The 24037-nt window shown below is 58.2% G+C and overlaps 1 protein-coding gene across 1 annotated transcript in view; it reads left to right on the top strand.

The window, feature by feature from the left end:
* Nucleotides 1-24037, top strand: part of ABCA13 (ATP binding cassette subfamily A member 13) — a 188038-nt gene that overhangs the window by 17228 nt on the left and 146773 nt on the right. Inside the window, exons 10-19 of the mRNA XM_072791800.1 lie at nt 294-2099; nt 4969-5075; nt 9397-9515; nt 11182-11345; nt 11585-11664; nt 12230-12351; nt 16007-16201; nt 18539-18712; nt 19463-19640; nt 22797-22936. Of these exons, the coding sequence (XP_072647901.1) occupies nt 294-2099; nt 4969-5075; nt 9397-9515; nt 11182-11345; nt 11585-11664; nt 12230-12351; nt 16007-16201; nt 18539-18712; nt 19463-19640; nt 22797-22936 (3085 nt within the window). The remainder of the gene's footprint in view (nt 1-293; nt 2100-4968; nt 5076-9396; nt 9516-11181; nt 11346-11584; nt 11665-12229; nt 12352-16006; nt 16202-18538; nt 18713-19462; nt 19641-22796; nt 22937-24037) is intronic.

Below are 24037 nucleotides of genomic sequence, written 5' to 3'. Positions count from 1 at the left end.
TTGCAGCGAGAAGCAGCTTATCTTGATCTCATCTTCCTGTCTTTTCTAAAACTGAAAGTATGTGGCTTTTGAAGTGGCTAGGTGTGAGGCATCATAATGGGATTACCTGTGAAATTCCTCCGTCGTTTTCATTATTTGGCTCTGAAATCCTAATTTTCATCTGGAATGTGAGTGAGCGTGTCACCTTGTAGCCAGTGTGATCTGTCCGTGTTCCTACTATGAAACAAAGATAGGACTCTAGGCTTTAATCTCCCCACTACTAAACGTGAAATTCAATAAATATTTATTTACAGTTTTGTCCCAAAGGATAAATATCTAGAAATTCTGACACTGGATCAATTTCTTACCACCTCAAAAGAAGACTGTCTGATGAGCATTTTCTTGAGTTTAAAGGAGACTCTAAATCGTCTAATCAAAAGTTCATTTATTTTAGACAATGGAGAATTTTATTTTGATAAAGGTCGAGGAGCGAAGTTCATGAGAGATTTATTTAATGCTCTTCTAAGGGAAACCCCAGGGGAAAATAAGACTGAAAATAATTCGGAGTTCCTTGCGGTCGTGAGTCGGTTGCTCTTCCACATGAACAGCTCTGAGGATCTCCTCCAACTAAGTCATGATCTCAGATCAGCTCTTCGGCTCGTGAGAGAAGCTTCCAGAGAGCTAGCACGTCTCATGGACGAGCTTGTAACCTCTCCTCTCCAGGGCTTCCGTGACTCGTGTCCAACGCTCCGAGGAGTTATACTTGCTAATCTAACTGGTTTGCTTCCCTTTGCAAATAATCCATTTCCTCTAAGAAACAGAGCAACGTTAGAAATTACTGAGAGATTGCTGGGTGTTATCTCAGGAGCTGGTGGAGAGAGTGGTGCCCCAGGCCCCCTCTTGGAAATGTCGGATACCCTGACCATGCTGGTGAGGGACATCGCTGACATGAGCCATCTTGCAGCCTCAGTGACCTCCGCCGTGGAACTTGTGGGGCGAGCCCAGAAAGTTGCCAGGAAGATGGCCACCATGTCTGAAACCCATTCCATCTCCAATACCAGTGACACTATGAAGTTCTTCGACAGTCTCTATTCCATTTTGCAGCAAAGAGTCCGAAATATTGTGAACGAATTAACTGCTTTGCAGAATGTAGACCGTTTCACGTCCGAAAATATAAATGACTTGTTGACGCCATTTATTGACTTGGCTTTTGGGATGATCGGCGTCAAGCCTTCTATTTCACAAGACGCTGATGTTGTCAACACTTCCTCAAGCACATTCTCCTATGTGAACCAGTCCAAGGACTTTTCTGATATTTTGAAAGAAATTGTTGAATTTTTAACTTCTGTGAAAAGCCACTTGGGAACCATGGAGCATCTTACGGCAGCTTTCAGTAATGGGACTCGAATATCTGCTATGGGTTCTGTTAACCTATGGGAGGAAATTTTGGATTGCTTAGATCCCATAAATAATATCATCAACCAGATAGACTTCTTACATCCGAAGCCACTTCCCACGCGTAGTTACCCTCAAGATACGAAATGGGAAAGAACCCGGGAAGTGATCCTGTTTTTTAATGAAATGTTCTCACAAGACAGCACGGAAATCGGGACTTACTTGAGAACAGTGATTGGTCGCACCTTGGAAGCTCTTCGGAATGACTTAGAGAAGGACGACTGGAGTATTTTTAATCTGTCGCTGACATTTGCTCAGCATCCAGACCACCTTTTGAAAGCCATAGAGACAGCTGGAGAGGCCTCCGGTGGAAGAGATGATGCCAGTGGAGCTTTGTTTTCCAACTTCTCTCTGATTCAGGATGTAACGCATCAACAGCTCGAAGAAGCGGTCCAGGTCCTGTTAAGGAGGATGGCATTCGTGGGGGAAGAGCTTCCGCTCAACGATTCTCAGTGGATAAATTCCATGAGAACTGTGTTCCAGCCCATTTTTGAGAGTTTTATGAATGCAGCCACCAGAGAGAAGATCACAGTGGGAAAAGAAGAGACGGTCCCGATGCCTGATTTTCCTTACCTCCTCGAACCGTTGTCAGGTTTCGAGAAGTACCTGAAGGGATTAATTGAATTGGTGGACTACTGGCAAGACGTCCCGCTGATGGATCAAAGGTAATAAAACACCTGATTCACCTCCTTTTTGCGCCCCCTCCTTGCAGTAACTGTAAAACAAGACTATGTAGGAATGGCCTGGAATCAGGTTAGGAAGGCTTCTTGACTTTACCTTGGTTGCCCACTGGGGCTTCCTTCAACACCCGGTGCCTTGAGTCTAGCGTCTTCACGACTTGCCTGGTGATTTGGCATTCAAACGTGTTTTGGATTTACCCAAGAGTGTTTGAAAGGACACTATTCCATTTTCTTTTCTTTTCTTTTTTTTAATTAATTTATTTTTTCACTATTCCATTTTCATAAGTAAAAACTTCTTCTTACTGTATTCACTTGTCCTGAGTGAGGTACATACCCAGTGTCTCCATTCATATACTCGGGCTCCCACAGGTCCTACTCTCTGATAGGCCAATAGGAATATAAGGCTGAAAACTGTGCTTTTAGTTGTCACCATCCCTGGAAAGGGACAGGCAGCTCTTGCCTTCTTTTCTCTCTCTCTCTTTTTTTTTTTTAATTTTTATTTATTTATTTATTTATTTATTTATTTATTTATTTATTTATTTACCTTCTTTTCTCTTTAAAAATTTTACTTTTAAGTAATCTCTGCACCCAACATGGGGCTCAGATTTACAGTTCTGAGATCAAGAGTCGCCGGCTCTACTGACTGAGCCAGCCAGGCGCCCTGGCTTTTTCTCTCCTTAGGTTGATCCACCTCCAAGCACTACCCTCAACCCTGAGGCAGGTCAGGGGAGCCCTGGTCACGTTCTGGAAGCTTCTGCTGCCTGAGGCTGGAGGATTTGTGTCCTGGGTGTGCAGAGTCTCTGAGACGCGGCTCTGTCCACGCCATCCTTCCTGTGTGTGACTGTACAGTTGGGTGGTCCAGGGTCCCTGCCTGTCCCTGCCTTTCTCATTGTCCCACAGGGAGATGGGAGGTGCCACCAGACCCTTGCTCCTCGGCCAGAGAGCCTGACCTATTCCCTGCTGGTTCTGCCGCTAAGGGCTGCAGTTTGAATGCAGCATCCTTGGTAACTTGGCAGGATTTCCTCAGTCAGTGGGACAAGGGTCTCCTGGCAGGAAGAACTATCGCTGCTTCAAAATTTGCATGCTGGCTTTCAGAGCTTCTCGCTTCACGTCTGCGTTGCCTCTGATCCCAGGCCACACGGCGTCAGATTTTAGGCTCTGCTGTGAATTTCCATGTGAGCAGAGGTGGTCCCGGCAATCCCTCTACTCCACCAACTCCAGTTTCCATCTGATGTTGCCATTTCTCTGGGGACGGAGCTTACACTGTGCCCCACGACTGGAAACGAATTGGTTGTGACCTGGCTGTGTGGCCACTAAGGTCACAAGGCTGGGTTCCCCATATCTTAGCCATAAAGTGCTTTCCTTCTCTGTTTTCACTCTTTTTATCATTGGCTTCTTCAATGGGGAAGACAAAAAAATGTTCAGAATAGGTAATCCCAGGGGTCATGGGTTTGAGGCCTGGTGGAGCCCTTTGCTCTGTAGTGTGAGCTCATGGGGCCGGCAGCTCACCTGCGAGCAGGTCCCCAGCATGCCCCAACCTGCCCACCGAGGGCCTGCGGTCTACCCAGATGCCCAGGTGATCCGTGAGCGTGCTCTAGTTTGTGAAATGCTGGTCCCCACCACAGTCTTCATTTTGGAGGCTGAGAAGCCCAGATTTGGGGCAATTCGGTGTCTTTTGCAGTACAATACACCTACTGAGCGAGACGGTACATGGCCTTTGTACATTGAAAAGAAATCATCACTCTTGCTTCCGGGTCAGTGATCTTGTAGGCACAACTGAAATGTAGTAACGAAAATCCCACAATTTACCAAAATATGTAATACCAGCTGCTGATTAGCATAGGGCTCTACACACCGTCATGGGTGATTTGGCCAGAAATGATAGTTATGTCTGTCCTTCTATGGCACTAAAACTCAATTCAGGAATAACCATTTCCTGCCCCCACCAAATATTCTCCAGTTCAACTATATTTTTATCATATCCAAAAATAAAACCTCTTTATTTTGTTCATTCCCAAGTTTAGAGCAACCACTGCCCCCTGTGCCTGGCGTCCCCGGAGGACTCTGTGTTATTCTGCTCTACCTCCGAAAGTATCGAACAGCGTCGCGCTCTCTCGAACCTGCAATCGGCTCGTAGAACCACGTAGACATTTTGTGCTTTTTAAGATTTTTTTTAAAGATTTTTTTATTTATTTATTCATAGAGACACAGAGAGAGAATGAGAGGCAGAGACACAGGCAGAGGGAGAAGCAGGCTCCATGCAGGGAGCCCAACACGGGACTCGATCCCGGGTCCCCAGGATCATGCCCTGGGCTGCAGGTGGTGCTAAACCGCTGAGGCACCCGGGTTGCCCAAGGATGTTCCTTTCCAAGGAATTTCAGGAAACTTCCTTGGGCAGTTGTGCTCTCCATCAGGAGATGTGACCCACAGTGTCAAAAAAAAAAAAAAAAAAAAAAAGAAAAAGAAAAAGAGAATAAACAGACAGACTTCGTTAAATTCCTTTGCAAGTGGCTTTACGGATGGTGTGGTTTATCTGCTCAGCTGTGTCGGATGCTGAGGATGCTTTCGGGTTTTGGAAAGGGTATTGGCTCATCTCTGAGTGGGACAAGAGCTATTTGGGGTTCAAGAAAAACAAAAAAGAGGTAAATCTGAATTTCTGACCCTTTTCGTCAGAGGAGCGTCTGGCCTCCCGGGCAGAGTCCGTGCTTGCAGAACAGGGGCCCCGTGTGTCCTCGGAGTTGGCCCTGCTGCGTGGGTGCCTGGAGCCTACGTGGGGCGGGTAGGACTTCGGTTCTCGCACCCGGCAGTGATGGCGCGAGCACCGTGTGAGGTCGCGGTCTGTTTTATCCCTCAGTGTGGCAGTGTGTCAGGTCTTCCAGCAGCTGCGGAAGCCCCCGGGAGCCGTCGAGACCCTGCAGAAGGCGACGGCGCTGGCTCTACGTGTGCTCATCATCATTGCAGGTGGGTGCGCGTGTGGCGAGGGTCGTTCGTCTCTGTGCCCGTCCCCAGCCAGGGCGAGCAGCCCCGTCTCTGCCCCTGAGCTGGCCTCTCGGTCTCTGTCTTTGCTCGTGGTCCATGCATCCTCGTCTCCGCGACCCGAGGGCCGGCCGGGGACTGTGGCCTGGGGCTGAGGGCCGCTCTTCCAGGAGGAAGGCCTCCCTCTCTGTCTGCCGTAGCCACGCCAAGCAAGCTGTCGCGTGCGGTTGTCTTGCCCTTACTCCTGCGCCTCCATCCTTAGGGGTCAGTGGTCCTTGAGAGCAGCAACCGTGTCTTCTCTCCTGTGCTCCCGGCACGGAAGTCACATTCCACCCGTGTGTGCGGAGAGACCCCCATGCTGTCCCCGTCCTCTGTAGCCCCCCATGGCCACGTCCTCCCTCCCCGGGGAGCGGGATCTGCGGCTCCCTCAGCTCTGTCTCCGTGGCATCGGGCACGCGTCTGCACTCCCGCAGAACCCTGTATTTATCTCATAAGTGAGCTGATTCATCTGCGGAGATCCGGAGGCCAAGCCCACGGCTGCAAGCCCACGTGCAATCGTCCTGACGCAGGTGGGGCACACGTGAGCTGCCCGACAGGGTGACCGGGTTGTTAGACTTTGTGCAGCGTGCGCAGTGGGTCTGAGCCCGGGCCTGGACCGCCGCTGTTTGGGTGATGCCCCTGTGCACGCCCCTCGCCGCTCCCCTGCGGCGCGTCCCGAGCGGGGCCGCACGGCCCTCAGTGCTGCTAGGCCTCAGGGTGCAGGGACCGGAGCGGCGTCCCCTCGTCCGCAGTGTGGCCGCCCTGGCAAGCCGGTGGCCCGTTGTGATCACGCAAGTGCATCCAGGCGGAGGCCCTGCTATCTGTCTCCAGCTGCACACCCGTGTCGATTTATTTTTTCCTTTTCCTAAAAGTAAATCTCTATTTCCGATTAGAGATGTTGCAAACGCTGGCGATTCTGTTGTGTATCAAGCGTTCACTATCTCGGGACACTTAGGCCGTGGGTGTTTTCGGTGCAAGGGAGCCTGCAAGGGTAAACGGCAAATTGCATCTTTTTCCTGCGTCCCGAATGCTCGGTTGACCTTGAACCCGGCCACCTGTAGACACGTAGTCATCCTGGTGCTTCTCAGAGAGTACCAGCCAGGGTCCGACGTAGTGGCCTTCAGTGGCCTGCAGGGAAGCCGGGCCGTGTTCTGCGGCGCAGCTGTTAAGGGGGCGGACCTGCCACTGCATTGGCCGCACAGTCAGTTCTGAACGTGTGATTTCATTTCAAGGGAACTCCGGCACATCCTGGCCCGGCGTCCCTGTCACCTGCAGCAGGAGGGTGGGACCGGCTCGGCGGGGTGAGGATCTGGGGTGGGCGCCCGGGTCCCTGCCGCACATCACACACAAGGAAGAGCGCTCAGGCCGTGACTTGCTGTGCAAAATACCGTAGTATTTTGCAAAATACACGTAGTTTGCGTGTCCATCTGGTGTCACCACCAGAAAAGTCGTCATTTCTGGGCTCCAGATCGAATACTTGAAACCTCTGAGAACTGTCGCTGGAGGACGGGGCGTGTGGCCTGACGGGCTCCCGGAACCGGAGGGACTGGGCCTCTTTGACCTTCTGGTTTGCCAAATTGCCAGATCGAAGCCTGGGGAGTGGGAGCGGGTTGCCAGGACCTGGGAGCGCAGTGGTCGGGGGCCGTCCCCAGCAGAGGAGGCTGGGGTGGCCGGCGGGAAGGGTCCCTGAGGCCAGTGGGGCTGCAGAGCCAGAGCGGGGCATCCGACGCGTCCAGGGCCAGGAGGAGCGCCGCAGCAGGTGGGGGGCCGGGGGGCCACAGGGCGGCAGGCGTGCCCGGGAGCGTGCATGACAGCCCTGACGGCAGCCCGCAGTCGCCCCCGGCCTGACCCTGCCCGGCCGCCGCGCCCACCCGTCCCGGCTGGTCAGTTCAGAGCAGGAAAACGCGGGTGGACCTGGACCCGGCCTAGAGCCGCGGCCAGTGGTGCTTCACCGGAGCGCCCGACGCCCTTGCAGGTTCGGGTAACGCAACTCCTGAACACGCCGTCGTGTCTCATTCAAAGCAGGGGATTCGTTTGTCCCAAAGGGAGACGCTGCCGTGTTCTGGGGGACGTTACTCAGGAGACACATTTTGCAGGTTTTACGGTCGGGAGATGTGTGCTCAAAATCCGGGAAATAGCGACATTAATGAGAAACTAAGCAAATGCGGCTCTCGGGTGGTCGCTTCCGCACAGCATGGCTTTGGGTCCATCCCGCGCTGCGTGTCCTGTAGGCCCTTGAACGGAGCGGGGTACGGGCCCCTCGTGCAGCCAAGACCCACGTGTAACTCTGACCCACACAGCTCAAGTCCGTGTTGTTCAAGGGTCACCGGGAGTTTAAATTTTTTTTTTTTAATTATTTTGGAGAAACAATGTGATCATGTAAGAAGCACAACTGGACTTTCTGCAAAACCAGAAAAAAAGTATTTTAAAGTTTTCGCTGCTCCTGACAACACCTCTCACTTTGGGTGATGAGCAAGGCGCCACTGTTCAGCAGGTGCCTTTTGGGTGCGAAGGTGCGGCTGGGGCGAGCAGCGACGGGGGACGAGCCCCGGGCAAAGGCCCTGTGCGGTTGCCCAGGGCGTGCAGTTGCCCGCTAGGGGCGCCGAGGGGCGGGCTTGGTGCTGGGGAAGGCTGTGGGTTGTGCAGGGGCTGCAGGGGGAGCACGGGGAGCGAGCAGGGTCCTTGGGCCACTCCCTGCGGTGCACGTGAGATGGGCGAGTCCCGTGGACACCGTATGGGAGGGCAGAGGTGGTGTCCAAGGCCCGGGCTCCGCCGTCTTCACGGAGCAGAGAGTCTCCCGGGATGGAACACGGGCTCCCGAGGAGCGTCCCCTCGGGTGGCGGCTCCCGGGCTGGCCGCTTCGGGGACCCAGGGGGACAGCAGCCTGGGGGGGGGTGCAGCAGGGCGGCCTTTGCTGAGCAGGAGCCTCGGGCCCTGGGGACGGGCCTGGGGGCTGCGCCGGAGTCTCTGAGTCGAGGGGCTTCGTGAGCTGCTCCGTGGAACCGTCGTGCGCAGTCCGGGCACGGGGCCGAGCCGACCCGGGGCCACTGCTGGGTCGAGGCCCTGGTGCTGCCGGGCCGGTGCGCTCACCCCCGGGCCCTCGGCGCCGGCAAACCCGCGGGGGTCAGCGTCCTCTCCTGGGACGTTGAGCAGAGGTCCTTTCAGGTCATCTCGGGTGAGCGCGGGCCTGTCCGGGCTGCAGCGCCGGGGGGCAGCTCGGCCGCGCTGCCTCTGCACCTGCTCGTCGGGGCCCGGCCCTGAGCCCCAAACCTTCCCACTAACTCCTAGACAGGCTTGGAGGGTTTTGGTCACATCAGCCGTTAAAAAGCATTGGGAGGAAGAACATTCCAGAAAGTCACAAACTATCTTAAGCCCGTAGTATGTGCAAGGCTGTGGGGCTGGGAGGCATGGGTGCCCGGCGGGAGCTTTTACTCTTACCTTTAGTTTGCAATGTTTCTTTTCTTTTTTTTTTTTAAAGATTTTATTTATTCATTCATGAGACACAGAGAGAGAGAGAGAGAGAGAGAGAGAGGCAGAGACACAGGCAGAGGGAGAAGCAGGCTCCCTGCGGGGAGCCCGATGCAGGACTCGATTCCAGGACCCCGGGGTCACGCCCTGGGCTGGAGGCAGACGCTCAACCCCGGGCGTCCCCGTTCAAATGTTTCTTCTAGGCTATTTGGGAGGAAGCGGGTGTGCGGTGTGTGCCGGGCGAATGGAGCCCTGGCCGTGAAGTTCGGTGAAGCGGTTCTGACCTCGGTAACGGCCAAGGGCGGCTTCCCAGGGGCAGGGCTCCGCACCGTGAGACGTCGCCGCCATCACCTGCCGTGTCCCCTGAGCAGGGGCCCCGTGACCTGGGGCTGGGCCGCGAGGTTGGGGGGTCCCGGGGGCCTCGCACCGACCGACCGTGGGGATAACGCGCCCTCAAGCCGGGGCACCTTGGGAGTCGCAGAGGGTGCTGCCCACAGCCCCTCCAGGGCGGTCAGGGCGCCGAGACGGCCCCGGGCGCACCCGCTGCACCGGGACCTGCCCAAAGGGCTGCGGAAGGGGGCCCGGCCGTGGGGGGAGCAGGTGCACCGTTTCTGAACATTTACCCCCTAAAAATACCCAGACGTCTGCGACTCCGAAGCCATGGCTTCCCCTTTCCTACCCTGAATGTGCGTTTTGATGATCTCAGGATGTCGATGAATCTGTAACTCCGTTTCCGGGGGTTTCCGGGGGTTTCCGGATGTTTCCGGCTGACCTGTCTGTCCCTGTGTTTCCCCTGCAGATAACCCTTCTCTGACCAGGGACGTTCTGTGCGCTGCTCTGAGCTGCAAGCAAGACGGGACGCGGCGTCTCCTTGTCCCTGTCCTCCGGGTGGCCGCCTGGGGGCTGGACCACTACGAGGTTTGTCGTCCCCGCGGGTGGGTCCCTGGAGCTCGTTCAACCCAAATGGCCGTGTGGAGCTGCCCGGTGGGTCTGAGCTGAACTGTTAGCCCGCGGCCCTCGTCCCCGAGGCGTTGGCCAGGGTCCCTGGGGGCGGGCCCAGGCGTTCCTGCGCAGGGTGTCGGGTTTCCGGAACCCCACACGCTGGCCCCTGAGCCTCAACAGCACAATTCCTAATTGCTGTAGTGTTTTTTTTTTAATCTTACTTACTTATCAGAGTGAGAGAGGGGACGAGCAAGAGCAGGGGCAGAGGGAGGAGCAGGCTCCCTGCTGAGCAGGGCCCGGACGCGGGATTCGATCCCAGATCGCCGAGCCGGAGGCAGATGCTCGGCTGACCAGCGTGGCCGTGTGGGCTCCTGACGTGGTCGGTGTCCTGCCCCCGTACGCAGCTGTTACCAGCGCTGTGGGGCCCGAACGCGGCCGTGCTGACGCTGGGTATACCACAGAGGTGGAGAAATTCTACCGATAAGAGCTTTTTTCCCCAGAGAGCCACTTCTTGAACGTTCCCCAGCCCGTCGTGGGCTCCGAGCAAGGGCAGTGGGGAGCGCGGGGAGCCCGGGGAGCCGGCCGCCGGGTGGGCCAGCCATAGCCTCGTCTTGGTGACCCGGGTGGGGCCCAGGGAGCAGCGGGTGACGCGCCCGGGCCGCTGGGCGGCCGATGCATTGGGACCGTCCGACTCTCCCTCCCTCCCGGGCCGAGGGGACCTCCGACCCGTAATAACGTGGATCCACACGAAGAAGCCCCAAGAGATGCTTCGGGAGTGCCGCGCGGGGCAGAGTCCTCACTCTCGGCTGCCCTGAAGCCCCGGCTCATCCCTGGCTGGCGGCGACTGAGCCGTCTGAGGGGAAGCTGGAGGCCCTGCCTCTGGGACGTGGGGCCTCGAGGGCGGGGCCAGGCCTGCAGGAGCGAGGCTCTTAGGAACCGAAATACCGTCGTCCGGCTCGCTGGAAGGTGCCCCGGGCCCCGCAGCCGGCAGACGGCATATGGCCAACAGCCTAGGGGGTGCTGTCGGCGCCGGCGTAGGGGTCCCCGGGAGGGAGCGCCCTGCGGAGCCGGTGGTCGGGACGGGGACCAGCTCTCGCCGGCTCCTTGCCGCCCTCAGCACGGAGCTCAGCGGAGACGGAACACAAAGTGCGCTGGACTGTGAAGCAGGGAGTCCAGACGTGGAGCTCGTGGACTTGGTCGGCCCAGGCCTCTGACCGCGTCCCCGGGTCCCGGCCGTGTTTACCCCCTGAGGGCTGCAGTGTCCCCGCGGAGCACGGGGCGCGCGGCCCTGTGCGGCTCCCGCGGGCTCAGACCTGCAGCCCCAGCCCGACCCGCCTGCAGCCGCACCCACGGCTGCGAGGACGGCCTCCGGGCAGCGGAGTCCCCTCGCGGGGTGTGTGTCTCCGCGGTCTCCGCGTGGCCCCGCGAGTCACAGCCTCCTTTGCGAGGGAAGCTCCTGGTGGTTTCGAGGGAAAGTGTCAGAAGCCACGTTTGGCAGGAATACTCTGTTACGTGTCGACGTACCTCGGACACCTTCCTTCCGGGCCGGCCGCCCTGGGTGTGCTGAGCGCCGGCCGAGCGCCAGGAGACGGGACGGGAGCCCCACGAGCACACGCTCTGACTAGACCTTCTGTTTCTCTAGGAAATACAGACGATGTGGTCCTCGCCCCCTCGGCTGAGCTGTGAGAGCCTGGGCCGGAACCTGTCCACCTCCCTGCGGCGTCTCAGGGGCGGCCTGGAGCCCGCGGCCGGCCGGGGCTGTGAGTGCCCGTCGCCGCTGCTCGCGGCTCAGCGGCTCGTGCCCACGTACGTACGGGCCGGGGCCGTCTGTTCTAGGTGACCTTTCCACATTCCTGGGAAGCCACTTATGAGGCATCGTCGCCGCCGGGGCTCCGGGGACCCTGCTGGAGTTGGGGAGGCCGTGGGCGCCGGCACCCGGAGGGCAGTGGGAGATGTGGGCTGGGTGATTCCCTGGGGGCTCCCGCTCACCCCCGCTTCTGCTGCTCCATGTCACTCGCGTCAGCTCTGGCTTCCTGCTGTTGTAGGTTGGCCCACGGCTTCCAGAGGGCCTGGCGGGCTCGGCTTCCCGGGCTGACCTTCCTGAGCAACGTCACGGCGGCCGAGGGTAAGGCGGCTCCTCCGGGTCCGCGTCGTCACCCAGGGCGGGCGCCCCCCCCCCCCGCCCCCGCAGACGTGGGCCATCGGCAGAGACCGTGTGGAGGGGAAGTCGCGCTACGGGACGGCGAGTTCGGGCTCAGGGGAGCCCGGGGACGTCCTGGCACCCCCGAGCGGGAGGGAGCTTCCCGTCCGCCGAGCCGACGGTTCTCAGCGCCCGTGATGCGCCCACACGCTTGTGCAGGGCGTTTGGGAAACTCCCTACCTGATCCTCCGCTTGGTAGAAAGAGCGGGATAAGGCCTGCAGGCGCCGGCCTCCATGCCCGGGAAGCAGGCCTCTCCGGGGCAGATCCCTCGGGGCGCGGGGCTCCGGGAGTGTGGTCGACGGTCGGGGAGCCGCACGGCCCGGGCGTGTGTTTTGGGGTGAACGGCCTCGCTCCTTGGAGGGAGGGCACGTCTCTGTCCAGCGTCACCCCGGGCTGGTGATCCTAGCCAGGCTGCGCCGGGGACCCTTGTAGTCACAGCGGCCGGGACGTTAATTATGACGGGATCTCCTCCCTTTGATGCTTTTTCAGATGTAAAAGTCAAAGATCTGATGCAGGACACCTCCAGGCTGACCGGCGAGCTCCGCTCCTCCATCCACATCTCCGACGACACTATCCACAGAATCCTAGAGGCCGGTGTCTCGGGTCTGCAGGTGTGGGCCGCCGTGCCTCTGCCCCCTCCCGGCCAGCCTGGTGCCGTGGGCCGCGTCCCCGGCCCCTGTCATCGTCTGCGGGGCAGTCGGTGGCTGCGGGCGGGAAGGAAGGGGAGGCGTCCCTGTCATGCCAGGACCTTGGCATCTCTAATGTCACGGCATTGTCTTTTTGGGGCTGGAAAGGGTAACTCGGCACTGATGTTTACTCTCGCTGGTCCCAGCCCACATGCACGGCACCCCGGGGGCCTGCCGGCTTACGTGGGGTTTGCAGAATTCTCAACAACACGCAAACCCGTGTGCCGTCCGGGGGCGTGTGGAGGGAGGCTCATCGTGTCAGCGGTCGGGTGGTGAGCTGCGTCCTGTCACCGCGGTGGCGACGAGGCCAGTGCACCCGGGCGGGGGGTGCACGAGCCGCCCGATGCCGCCCGTCGTTTGTGTGCAGAGGCTGGAAGAGCGAGTCCACGTCTCCGGGCTGCAGTCGCCTGAGCCTGAGCTCGAGCTTTTCTGAGGGGCCTCTCAAGCGCTTGCAGTTGGCATTTGACTTTCTGCTCTGAGAACCTTCCAGAAGCCGTGACGACGGCTCTCAAGTGAAGGTGTTTATTGGCAGCCAGCGGGGCCCCGGTGACATTTAATCTCACGTTGATTTTGGTTAAGCGGGGTCCCGGGCAACCCTCCGGGTACATTGGTTTTATTTATTTATTTATTTATTTATTTATTTATTTACTTACTTATTTTAAATTATTTATTTATTATTTATTGTGCATCGGCTACAGGCGCGCAGTTGAGGGTTGGCGGCGCCCCCGTGTCCCGTCTGTCGTGTTTCCATAGTGCTTGCAGCGTCTCAGACTCTCACAATTGTTACACACGCCTGTGAGCCGTGGTTACGGTTCGCTGTGAGCGCAGGTGGTGGTTAGCGGTTTGGAGCGATAAAGTAGTTTTAATTTTTTATTTTAATTTTTTAAAAAAGATTATTTATTCATGAGAGACTCAGAAAGAGAGGCAGAGACCCAGGCAGAGGGAGACGCAGGCTCCGTGCAGGGAGCCCGATGTGGGACTCGATCCCGGGACCCTGGGGTCATGCCCTGGGCCGAAGGCAGATGCTCCACCGCTGAGCCGCCCGGGAGTCCCAATAAAGTACTTTTTAATCCAGAAATATATTTTAAGTGACGTCCTGCTGTTGCACACTTAGTAGGCCGCAGCACGGACATGAGCCTTCTGTCCCCGGGAAAGCAGAAGCTTCAGCTGACTCGTGTTACCGCGACTCTGGCTTTGGCGCAGCGCTCTGGGACGGAGCCTGCTGCCCCCCGACGCCCCGTCCTTCAGAATAACCTGCGTTAGGGCAGAGTGGGCAGAGCCAGGAAACCGGAACTCAAGCGATGGCATCAGTCGTCTGTGGCGAGTCGCGCCGTTGTCCTCCCGGGAAGCTGCCGGAGGCGGTTCCCGAACACCTGGTCCGCGTGGGGTCGGACCCGAGGTGCAGCCGGGCGCCTGGTGGGGAAGCAGGGTTAGGGTCCCTGTGGCTCCCGCATGGGAGCAGAGGCTGGCGGCGCCCGGCAGCCAGCAGGTGTCACCGGCGCTCCACGCCGCAGGCCGTCCCACCCCGTCCCACCTGGCGCCCTTGCTGTCCAGACCCTGGGTGTCCAGACCCCAGGGCGGGGTGGTGGTGGGAGGAGGGGGGGAGCCTTCCTGCGACTCCACTAGGCTTCGCTCGCTACATGAATCCCCGGACCCGCCGGTGTCCCCAGGTCCTTGGGATGGCTCTGCGTCGGGGACCGGGCGGCGCTGGGGGGCCCGGTACTTTCTGGGCCGCCCGGCTCCCGGCAGCGCCGTGGCCGCGACCTCCACGTCCTCTTCCCTGGGCTCGTCGGTCCTGCCCCGAGCCAGGGTGCGGATTTGTCACATCAGGTTCATAGGTGGCCACAGGGAATGTGTGTCAGGGGCACGAGGGCCCTGGACAGACCCGGACAGACGGCAGCAGCCCTCATTCATTCATTCATTCATTCATTCACTGGAAACCTCCCTTTCCGCCAGGTGCCCTTCCTGAAGCGCTAAGGGATTGGGGTGGGGGGCAGAGGGCAGGTGGGGGCGGCTCAGCAGGGAGAGTGGGTGCGGGCCCATCGCCCTCGGCCTCTCCTGGAGCCTCTGTCCCTCCTGAGGGTCCTCGTGCCAGTGGTGCGTCGTCACCAGCGCAGTGAGGCCGAGCTGGCCATCTGCGTCTGGTTGGGAGGCCGCCGACTGGCACCTCGTGTTCGGTCAAGCACCAGCGTCACTGCTGTCGTGAACGTGTTCCCGAGGGCAGATGAACGTCTACGTCCAAGGTCGGTGTGCTAAGACCACCATGTGGGTGGGCCTTGTCCAATCAGTTGACGGTTGTAAGGGGAAAGCCTTTGACCCCAGGAGGAGAGGAGTCTGCCCCCAGCTCCCGCGGCAGTTCTTCCATCTGCAGCCCCTGCCCCGCCCATCCCATGGGTCTGGGGCTCAGACCGCTGAGCACCTGGGCCGAGTCCTTAAAACACCCCCACACACAGATACCCGGTGTCTCCCGTTCCTTCCTGACTTCCCTGGGCTCCTTAGGTGTCACAGGAAGGCCCCTGATAAGTCAACGGCGGCATCTCTTCCCAGGGGTCTTCTTGGCCCCAGCGGGTTGCCCGATTCTGTGCGTCCCGGCGTCCACACCACCGGGAAGTCCGTCCGTGAGACTCTGCCCCGTGCCTATCCCGCTGCACAGGCCGCTAGTGGACGGCCGCCCCCGCGCAGGGACACGGCAGATGCGCTCCCTGTGGCGGGTACAGGGGTACGCGGGTCCACAGGGTCCACAGGGTCCACAGGGTCCACAGGGTCCACAGGTCCATGGGATCTGCGGGTTCCAGGGGTTCATGGGTTCATGGGTCCACAGGTCCAGGGGTCTGGGGGGGGGTCAAAGGGTCCATGGGTCTGCAGGTCCAAGGATCCATGGGGTCCAGGGGTGCATGGGGTCAGGGGGTCCGGGGGTCCAGGAGCCCACGGGGTCCAGGGTGGGCCATCAGCGGTGCTGGGCAGCCCGGGTCCCTCCTGAGCGGCGGGCTGTTTGTTTTAAAAACCGTGACCAGGCAGCCCCGGGGGCACAGCGGTTTAGTGCCGCCTGCAGCCCAGGGTGTGACCCCAGGGTCCTGGGATCGAGTCCCACGTCGGGCTCCCTGCATGGAGCCTGTGTCTTCCTCTGCCTGTGTCTCTGCCTCTCTCTCTCTGTGTCTCTATGAATAAATAAATAAAATCTAAGAAAAAAAAAAAAACAAGCAAAAACCGTGACCACCTGTGAGCTGGTCTCCCCTGAAAGATGAGGGAGGAAGGGAGGCGGAGGTCGGAGGCGGAGGCCTCACGGGGCAGGGTCAGCGGCCGGGTGGGGCCGCGGTGCAGGGGGGAGGCCGGAGGGTCACACGGGGCGTCTGTGCACGTGGCGGGAACGTCCCCACTCAAACCGTGAGGACCCAACAGAGGTTGGGGCTCCATGTATCTGTGGGTAAATCCTCAGGCCTTGGGGGAGGGGGGCGAGCGCAGAGGCTCTGTGCCGGGGCGGCCGGGTGCTGGGGGGTGGGGGTTGTGTGCCAGGGAGGAGTCGGGGCTCCTCGCTGGGGGCTCTGGGCCGGTTGCGCCCCCTGACCTCCTGCTCCGACAGGTGCTCCCCGGTGCCCTGGCGCTGGCTCTGTCTGGGAGGTGCGACGCCGACATCCTGCGCCCACTGCTGGCGTTTCCCGAGGACCCCACGTCTGCGCAGGCGGCCAGGGAGCTGTGTGGCCTGCCCGGGCCCCGGGCCTACGCGCTTGTCGTGTCCCTGACTCAGAACCTGGACCTGCGGAGGCTCATTTACAAAGTAAGGGGGTGACTGCTGGGGGGGCCTGGCTCGGCGCACGGCGCCCCTCGGCACTGACCTGTCCCCGGCGGGGGCGGCAGGTGCGGGTCCCCAGCTGACCTCCGGGTCTCGTGCTTGCTGGTTCTGGGGTGGTGCCCGGGATGCAAGCGCTCAGGTCGCCGTCCGGGCCCTCCCAACCCCCGGTCCTGGAATCGGGCCCCTTGGGACACTTGACACCACACGGTGACAGTCGGTGTGGTCAGTGCGAGGAACAGCCCCACCTAAACCCTGGGGCCGGGTTCCCGCCCCTTTAAGGGCCCTTCCGAGGGCACCACTGGGGCAGCGGATTCCTGTGGCCGGGCCAGCACCCTGGCCGAGGCGGGAGCCGCTCCCACCGTCCGTGGCCCTGGTGCCCAGGAACCAGCTCACACCTGCCCCCACACTCCTGCTCGCAGTGGGGCGAGGGGAGGGGGCTCTGAGACATCCCAGGACAGTGTGTGGGACGGGGATGACAATGGGTGGGGAGCACGGCCGACCCGGGGCGCCCTCACCCTGCACTGAACCCCCCACCCCCGTGGGCAGGGAGCACGGCCGACCCGGGGCGCCCTCACCCCCCACCGACTGCTCTCTGGGCTCCACCTCTTCTTGTCCTCTGTCCCCACTGAGTCTGGGAGTCGCCCCCACCCGTAGGGACAGGCCTGGGTCCTCGAGTCCCCCAGGGGTGGTTTGCTGACGCCTGGGCTGCTCAGAGATGCCACAGGTGTGTCAGGGCGGCGAGGGGGCTCTGGGTGCCCGGCCCGGAGGTCAGCTGTGGAGGCTGGAGCTGGGGGCTTCGATCCCAACCCCATCTCCTCTGTGGTCTCCCTCCCGTGGGTCCGTGAGGGTCACACACGCACACGTTCTGAGATCGAATGCTAATTAATGTCAGATCGCGTGCATGTAAAAGTCTGTAAGGAGGAGGGAAGCTCCCCTGAGGGTCCCCCCTGTGCAAGGCCACCCTGCCCAGGAGGCTGGATGGACACCGCCGCTGACGTGTGCGTGGTTTGGTCCCACGTTCGTTGCGCCCCAAGTCTGCCGCGGCCCCAACGCCAGTGTCTTGGGGCCTGCAGATGCTCTCAGGGGCCCCCAACTTGAGATCGGTGCTTCCAGACAGGAACCCTGAGGAGCGATCGAGAGGAGGTGTGGGTTGGGGCCAGGCTCCCAGGCAGAAGGAGGAGGGCGCCGCTGACCGCGCGCGTCCTGGGCCGGAGCCTCGGGTGCCTGGCTGTCGGAAGCCGAGGGGACCCGGTTCTGCGGGAGGGGAGGTGGGGGGAAGTCCAGCCTGGGTGGAATGCGGGGCCCCGCACACCCACTCGCCCGCCCGAACCCCCCGCTCCCCGACACCGGGGCAGGACCCATGAGGCTGCCAGTGCTGTGGCCCCATCCGTCGTCTCTGGCACACAGGCGCCCGGACGCCTCCCCTGCAGGCCGCGGCGACGACGGCCGGTAGACACGGGCTCCCGCCTGCCAGCGAGCCTGGGCTGAGCCCGGCCGGGGGTTGGGGGGTGGAGGAGCAGTGGCCTCCGGCCCGCAGGTCAGCGCGCAGCCGCCGCCGCCGAGGCGCAGGTGCAGACGCTGATGAGCAGAAGCAGGTGGCAGTGACAGGGCCTCGGCCTGGGTCCCAAAGCCCAAAAAATTCAGTGTGCAAATGAACGTGGACGGAGGAGGCCCCCGTGGTTCCCTCCTTCCCTTGGAAAGAGGCCGCGGCTCCTCATTCATCCATTTACCCAACAAACCCCGCGTCGCGGCGCTGCTCCCCGAGGCCGGCAGCTCCTAAGGCACGTGTCCCCGCCCCCCGGGACCCGGACAGCGCAGAGGGCCGGGTCGGTGGTGGCGCGGAGGCTTCCAGGGGCGCTGCTGTCCCTAGGGCCCGTGGACTCCGACATGAGGCTCCTCGCCGTGCTCGCGTCTACTCGTCCACGAAGCAGGCGGCCACGTGTCCAGATGAGGACCGAACCGCGCGGTTCTAGCGGTACGTGGAGGCGGTTCCCCCGTAAGGACGGCCGCCTCTGCACCCTCCTAAATGTCCGCGGTTTAGGCGCCTCCAAGGTCAAGAGAAATATGTTGAAAACGGTTTGAATTTCTCACGAGAGACCGCATCCAGGCCCGGCGTGCGCTGGGATGTGCGGGTGCAGCCTAGCATGCGCCAGGGAGCCCAGCCAGGTGTGGCATGAGGAGGACCTTTCTATGGCAAAGCGAAGTCCTCTCCCTCGTTCCAGAGAGAATGAGGTCACGTAGCCGGGCCGCCCGTGCTCCAGCAAGCTCTGGACCCTCCAAAGTGCCACGTCGGTTATCTGGTGTCGTGTTTTCTGCTTTGAGGTTCTGATGCCGTTGGAAGTCCGCCGCGCGCTCGGCGCTCTGTTGGACGTGGTCTCCAGGCTCAGCCAGCTGCTCCCCAAAGCAGGCCACATCCTGGAGCAGCTCCCCGAGTTCCTCCGCACGTATAAAGTCACCACCTTGCTGGACGTGCCCGACGTGCCCGACTTTGACCAGGTGGGTGTGTGTTCGGGGCGCCCGGGGCATTACTCCGATTTGCTGCGTCTTTGCATTTGTTTATCTCTTTCTTCACATCTCAAGTCCGCGTGCGGCAACATACAGGGGCGGGAGTGCCTTCTGTGGCCCCGCGGGGCCGGGCATCCCCCGGAGGCTTCGCTGAGCCGCGTCCACCCATGGGTGCTCACGCATCATCCGTGAAGTCGGGAGTCACCGCACCGACTCCGCACGAACAAGATTCCGAGGGCCCGTTTATCTCAATTCCGGGGGTGAAGCGCTTTCAAAAACCTTGGGGCGTGTATTTACATATAAATAATTGGTTCACAAATTGCAAGTCGTTTGCGGCCGATGAAAACAGAGACTTGAATGCGGTCAGTGGCGTGACGCGAGCCCTTGCTGGCCGCCGTCCGCCGGGACGGGTGCGTGCGGGGAGCGGATGCGCAGGACAGTGCCGGGCCAGGCGGGACAGGGCTGTGCTCACCGCCGTCACGTCCTGCGGTGACGGGGCAGGAGACAGCCCAGGAGACCGCTGGGTAGTCGGAGGGAGTGTTCATCCCTCGCGGGACGGTCGGGGATGCGCTGGGCGCCTGCGTGCGCAGAGGCCCCACCGCGTGACAGGCTGCGCGTGCCCAGGTCGGAGGAGCCCGCAGCAGAGGTTGCACGCGGGGCCGCGGTGAGCATCTGGTGCGTCCTTCCCCTCGGAGGTCGGAGCCCCTGTTCATATGCCCTCTGTCTTCCTCCCGCTCTCAGGCTCCGCAGCAGGGTCGGGGCGGGAGCACAGCCTTCGGTTCTTTCCAGTTCGTGGTGAAGCAGGTTTGCCAGGAGCCAGCGTCGCTCTTCAGCGGCTCCAACTCCTTCATGAACCTGCCTCAAGTTACCGAGCTCCTGGGCGGGGACAAGGAGAAGTTCAACATTCCTGAGGACGCAAGTAAGACGGCGGTTGTTTGCGTCTGATCCGGTTACTTAGGGTCTCGGCCCTTAGCGCTGCTCTGTGCTGAACGTTCTGGGGGAAGGTGGGGGCTCACCGGCCAAGAGTGGCCTCCCAGACGAGATTGCGTGTGCGTGTGCGGGGGTGGGGGACGCTGAGCCGTCCACACCCAGGCCCCCCAGCACGTTCCAGGCCTTCCTACCTAGAACGTGTCCCCCTGATGTGGGGCAGGAGGCCACCTACCCATCCACCACCCTTGCCCCTGAGCTCCACAGATTTGGGGGAAGCCACATGCATTTCCCCAGTTGCAGGACATAGCGGGTTTGCAGGGGAGCCCAGGCCCCTCCCCGGTGCAGGGGAGCCGGGGTCCCAGACGCACTGGGGCCTCAGGAGTGTCCAACTCTGGGGCTTCCGGTCTTTTTATTTTTTATTTTTATTTTTTTATTTTTTATAAATTTTTATTTATTTATGATAGTCACACAGAGAGAGAGAGGCAGAGACACAGGCAGAGGGAGAAGCAGGCTCCATGCACTGGGAGCCCGAAGTGGGTTCGATCCCGGGTCTCCAGGATCACGCCCTGGGCTGAAGGCAGGCGCCAAACCGCTGAGCCACCCAGGGATCCCGGCTTCCGGTATTTTTAATAGTGGTTTTTATTGCATTGCTCAGCCAGGGAAATCTTCTTTTTGATAAACTCCAAGTCAGCTGGTTAGGACCTTCCTTATACCTCCAGGATTCCTTTACGTCACCTGTGGAGCCAGCCTGGGCCCGGCGTCCGCCATATACCCATGAGCTCTGTCCACAGGTCAAGGTGTGCCGTCCAGCGGTGGCCGTGTTAGCATTCTGGCCACCACCTGCCCCCGTGTATGAGATGCTCCCCATCAGTTATCAGTTATGCATTATAGGTTTATATCGCTTTACTTAACGTACGAAATAGATGTTTGAATTGATGCTTACATACAGCGAGCCTGGGATGGAGAGAGTGTCTGTGGGACTGGGAAGAGGAGGAGAGTGGTGGTTTGTGGAACTGGAGGTGTAGGGTGGGGAGCCCCATGGCAGCACCCTCACAGCTACTTCACAGACAGTGTGCACCAGTGCGCTCACCAGCTAATGGACCATTGGGACACCTGCCAAATATAACATGATTTGGCAGCAGAAACACGTTAATGTTATTAATATTTGATAATTTGTTGTCTACCTCTCAATTCTCATTTCTTCTTTTTTTTCTTGCATTTGGGTTTCCTGAGGATTTTTACTTGCTTATCAAATCTAATCATCCAGCCATTCCTCTACCCATCCATTGATCCATCTGTCTACCCTTCCATCATCCATCCATCCACTCATGTATCCATCCATCTATCCACCCGCCCTATCATCTATCCATTCTTCTGTTCACTTACCTATCGTCCATCTATTCTTCTATCCATCCATCTACCTCCCCATCCATCCACCACCATCCATCCATCCATCCACTGATCCATCCATCCCCACCTCTCCATCCGTCCATCCATCCATCCACCTCCCCACCTCCCCATCCATCTCTCCATCCATCCATCCATCCATCCATCCATCTCCCTATTCATCTGTCCATCCATCCCTCCATCCCTCCATCCATTCACCTTCCCATCCATCCATCCATCCATCCATCCATCCATCCATCCACCCATCCATCCACCCATCCACCCATCTACCCATCCATCCATTTATCCATCCACTCAACCATTCATCCATCCAGTCATTCAGCTACCATGGAGGACCAGTCTTTCTTGTTTTTTTCATACATCGTAATTCAAATGACTGTCACATTAACCATGGACAATATTAGTACCCTCCTTTTCTACATGACATACTAGAAGCTCAGAGAAGGCTAAGTGACTTACCTAAGGTCACTCAGCTCTCAAGTGACCGATGTCAGGAGTCTTGGTTTCAGATTTCTTGTTCTGTACATCTATATGTTTATGTCTTTTCTGAAATGGAAATCATTACTGTTTCAATTATGCTGATAATTTAAACTGTGACTTTAAAAAAAATATTAGTAAGATCAGCTTTTAGACATGATGGTTTAAAATTCATTGTGTAGTTATGCTCTTAATTTATATCTCAGGAGTTTCTATCAATTTTATTGCAGTTGATTAAAAATTCAACAATTGTTGAATAAAAAGAGCTGGTCTTTTTCCTTTTCAAATGGAGAATTTGGGAAGATGAAATTAACAGTGGGAATAATCACGAAGGCACTATTCATATCTTGGACGTCAGGAATCCTGGTATCAAAGCTAAGATATATTCATCGTAAATATAAATACTCGACTTCAGGGGTGAAAGCCCCAGTTCTGCTGAAGTATTATTCACCACAAGCTTAACACCTTATAATATTTTGGGGTATCTGGGAGGCTCAGTCAGTTGAGTGTCCGACTTTTCATCTCAGCTCAGGTCCTGATCTCAGGGTCGTGAGTTCGAGGCCCGTGTTGGGCTCCACACTGAGCATGGGGGCTACATAAAAATCAAAACACGCACAAACCTCATAATATTTGGTTAACAACCCTTATGCTGGTGGAGGATCTACCTCCAGTAGGTATCTATTGGGTTAGGTCAGTCGAGTAAACCTTCAGTTAAAACCAATCAGCACACAGCAACGTGGAAGCCATCCTGAGGGAGAAAGTGTCAGAGTGGAAATAAGGCAATTTATATCACAAGCAGTAAGGTCAACACTGCTTCGTAGGTGCAGGGAAGAAAATTCAGGAGCGATGTATAAAGCTAATTTCATAGGAAAAACCCGATTCTGTTCTCAATGCTGTAAGTGTTGACAGTTTTCTAGATTAAAGTTCAGGTACATTTCTGCTCCTATTTGCTGGTGCCTTTGTCAGTGCTCATATTGCTGAGTGTGTCAAGGTCACGCTGTCCTCTCTTTCCAATGACTGAAATGACCACGGTATCTTGAAATTTCTTATGAGACGGGAGCCACTAAAGCCAGCAACAGGAAAGATCATTCTCATATTTACTGCCCAAATTCAGAATCGTGGCATGAAAAATAGATCTCAGTGTGTTTCACCCGTTGTAAAGTGCGACGCCATATGGATATGCAAGGGAGCGTCGCTCTTAGTCTGGGCATCCCGTATCCTGACTCTTTCTTATTTTTATTTTTTTTTCTAATTACCCCAGCACCTTTTTGCTTGAACCTCTATCAGGAAATTCTACAGTCTCCAAATGGTGCTTTGGTGTGGTCCTTCCTCAAGCCTATATTACACGGGAAAATACTGTACACACCAAACACTCCAGAGATTAACAAGGTCATCCAGAAGGTAAGTCTGGGGGTTCTGGGGTGGCTCAGGTGGTTAAGCGCATGACTCTTGATTTTGGCTCAGGTCGCGGTCTCAGGGTCATGGGATGGAGCCCTGCATTGGGCTCTGCGCTCAGCCGGGAGTCTGCTGAAGGATTCTCTCTCTCTCTCTTTTAGTAAATAAATAAGTCTTAAAAAAAAAAAAAAAAAAAAAAGGTAAGTCCGAATGACCAAGGATCTTACTGACCGTACCCACAATGCTGGGAAGCGGTCTTCAAAGGCTCGTAACGATGCACGTGTGTTTGTGTGCAGATCGCGGCTCTTGGTGGCCTTTGCCTGCTCCTGCTGTTCTGTGGGGCGGGTCCCGCTCCTAAAGGACACTTGGTGACAGGGGTGTTGTGTGGAGCAGCCTCTGCCGTGAGGATGATTACACAGAAGCCCGGTGCCCGTGGGTCCAGGAGAATGTGGAGGATGAGGGCTGGTCTCTGACTCGACGCATCTGGAGGTTAAGGATGCGTCAGAGCCGATGTGTTTGTAGTCGACGTTTCCAGGTTGATAGTGAGGCTTTGTCAGCTTCACTCCGGGGAGGAGGCGAGATCAGCTTCCTGGGAACGGCCCTGGGGTCACACAGTTCTGCTGGTCCTTCCTTCCGGGCCTTATGTGGCGCCCACCCCCAGGCACTGCAAGACTGGTGATTATTCATACTTGCATGTCCTTGTCCTTTTGAGCAGATTGTGCTGTAATCTGTGTTTTGTTTCCGAGTCGGGCGGTGGCTTGTAAGGAAGCTCCCAGGCACCTTTCAAGGCCCTCAGGGGGATGGACATGCAGTCGGGAGGACCCTGTGTTCTCCTGAGGACACGCGTGTAAGCTTCAAGTGGTCCTGACTGGAAAAGGAAAAGGATAGTGCTGGCGTGTGGTCGCGTGAGCCATTGCGTTAGTTTGTTTTGCTCCAAGCGGCTCTTGCATGACCCCAGGTTGTGACTCGGCTCGGGAGCTGCATGTAGCTCCCTGCCTTCTGCATGTCGTCAGTGACTTCGGTCTTTGTCTTGAAAATGTTACTTTGGAGGGATAGTTGCTGAATCTGGGTCTAGAGAGCCACCGGGAGCTCGTCCTCCCAGAGCTA

The sequence above is a fragment of the Canis lupus genome, chromosome 21, assembly GCF_048164855.1.
Source record: "Canis lupus baileyi chromosome 21, mCanLup2.hap1, whole genome shotgun sequence".
Taxonomy (NCBI): Eukaryota; Metazoa; Chordata; class Mammalia; order Carnivora; family Canidae; genus Canis; species Canis lupus.
This window is presented reverse-complemented; position numbering and strand designations above follow the sequence as displayed.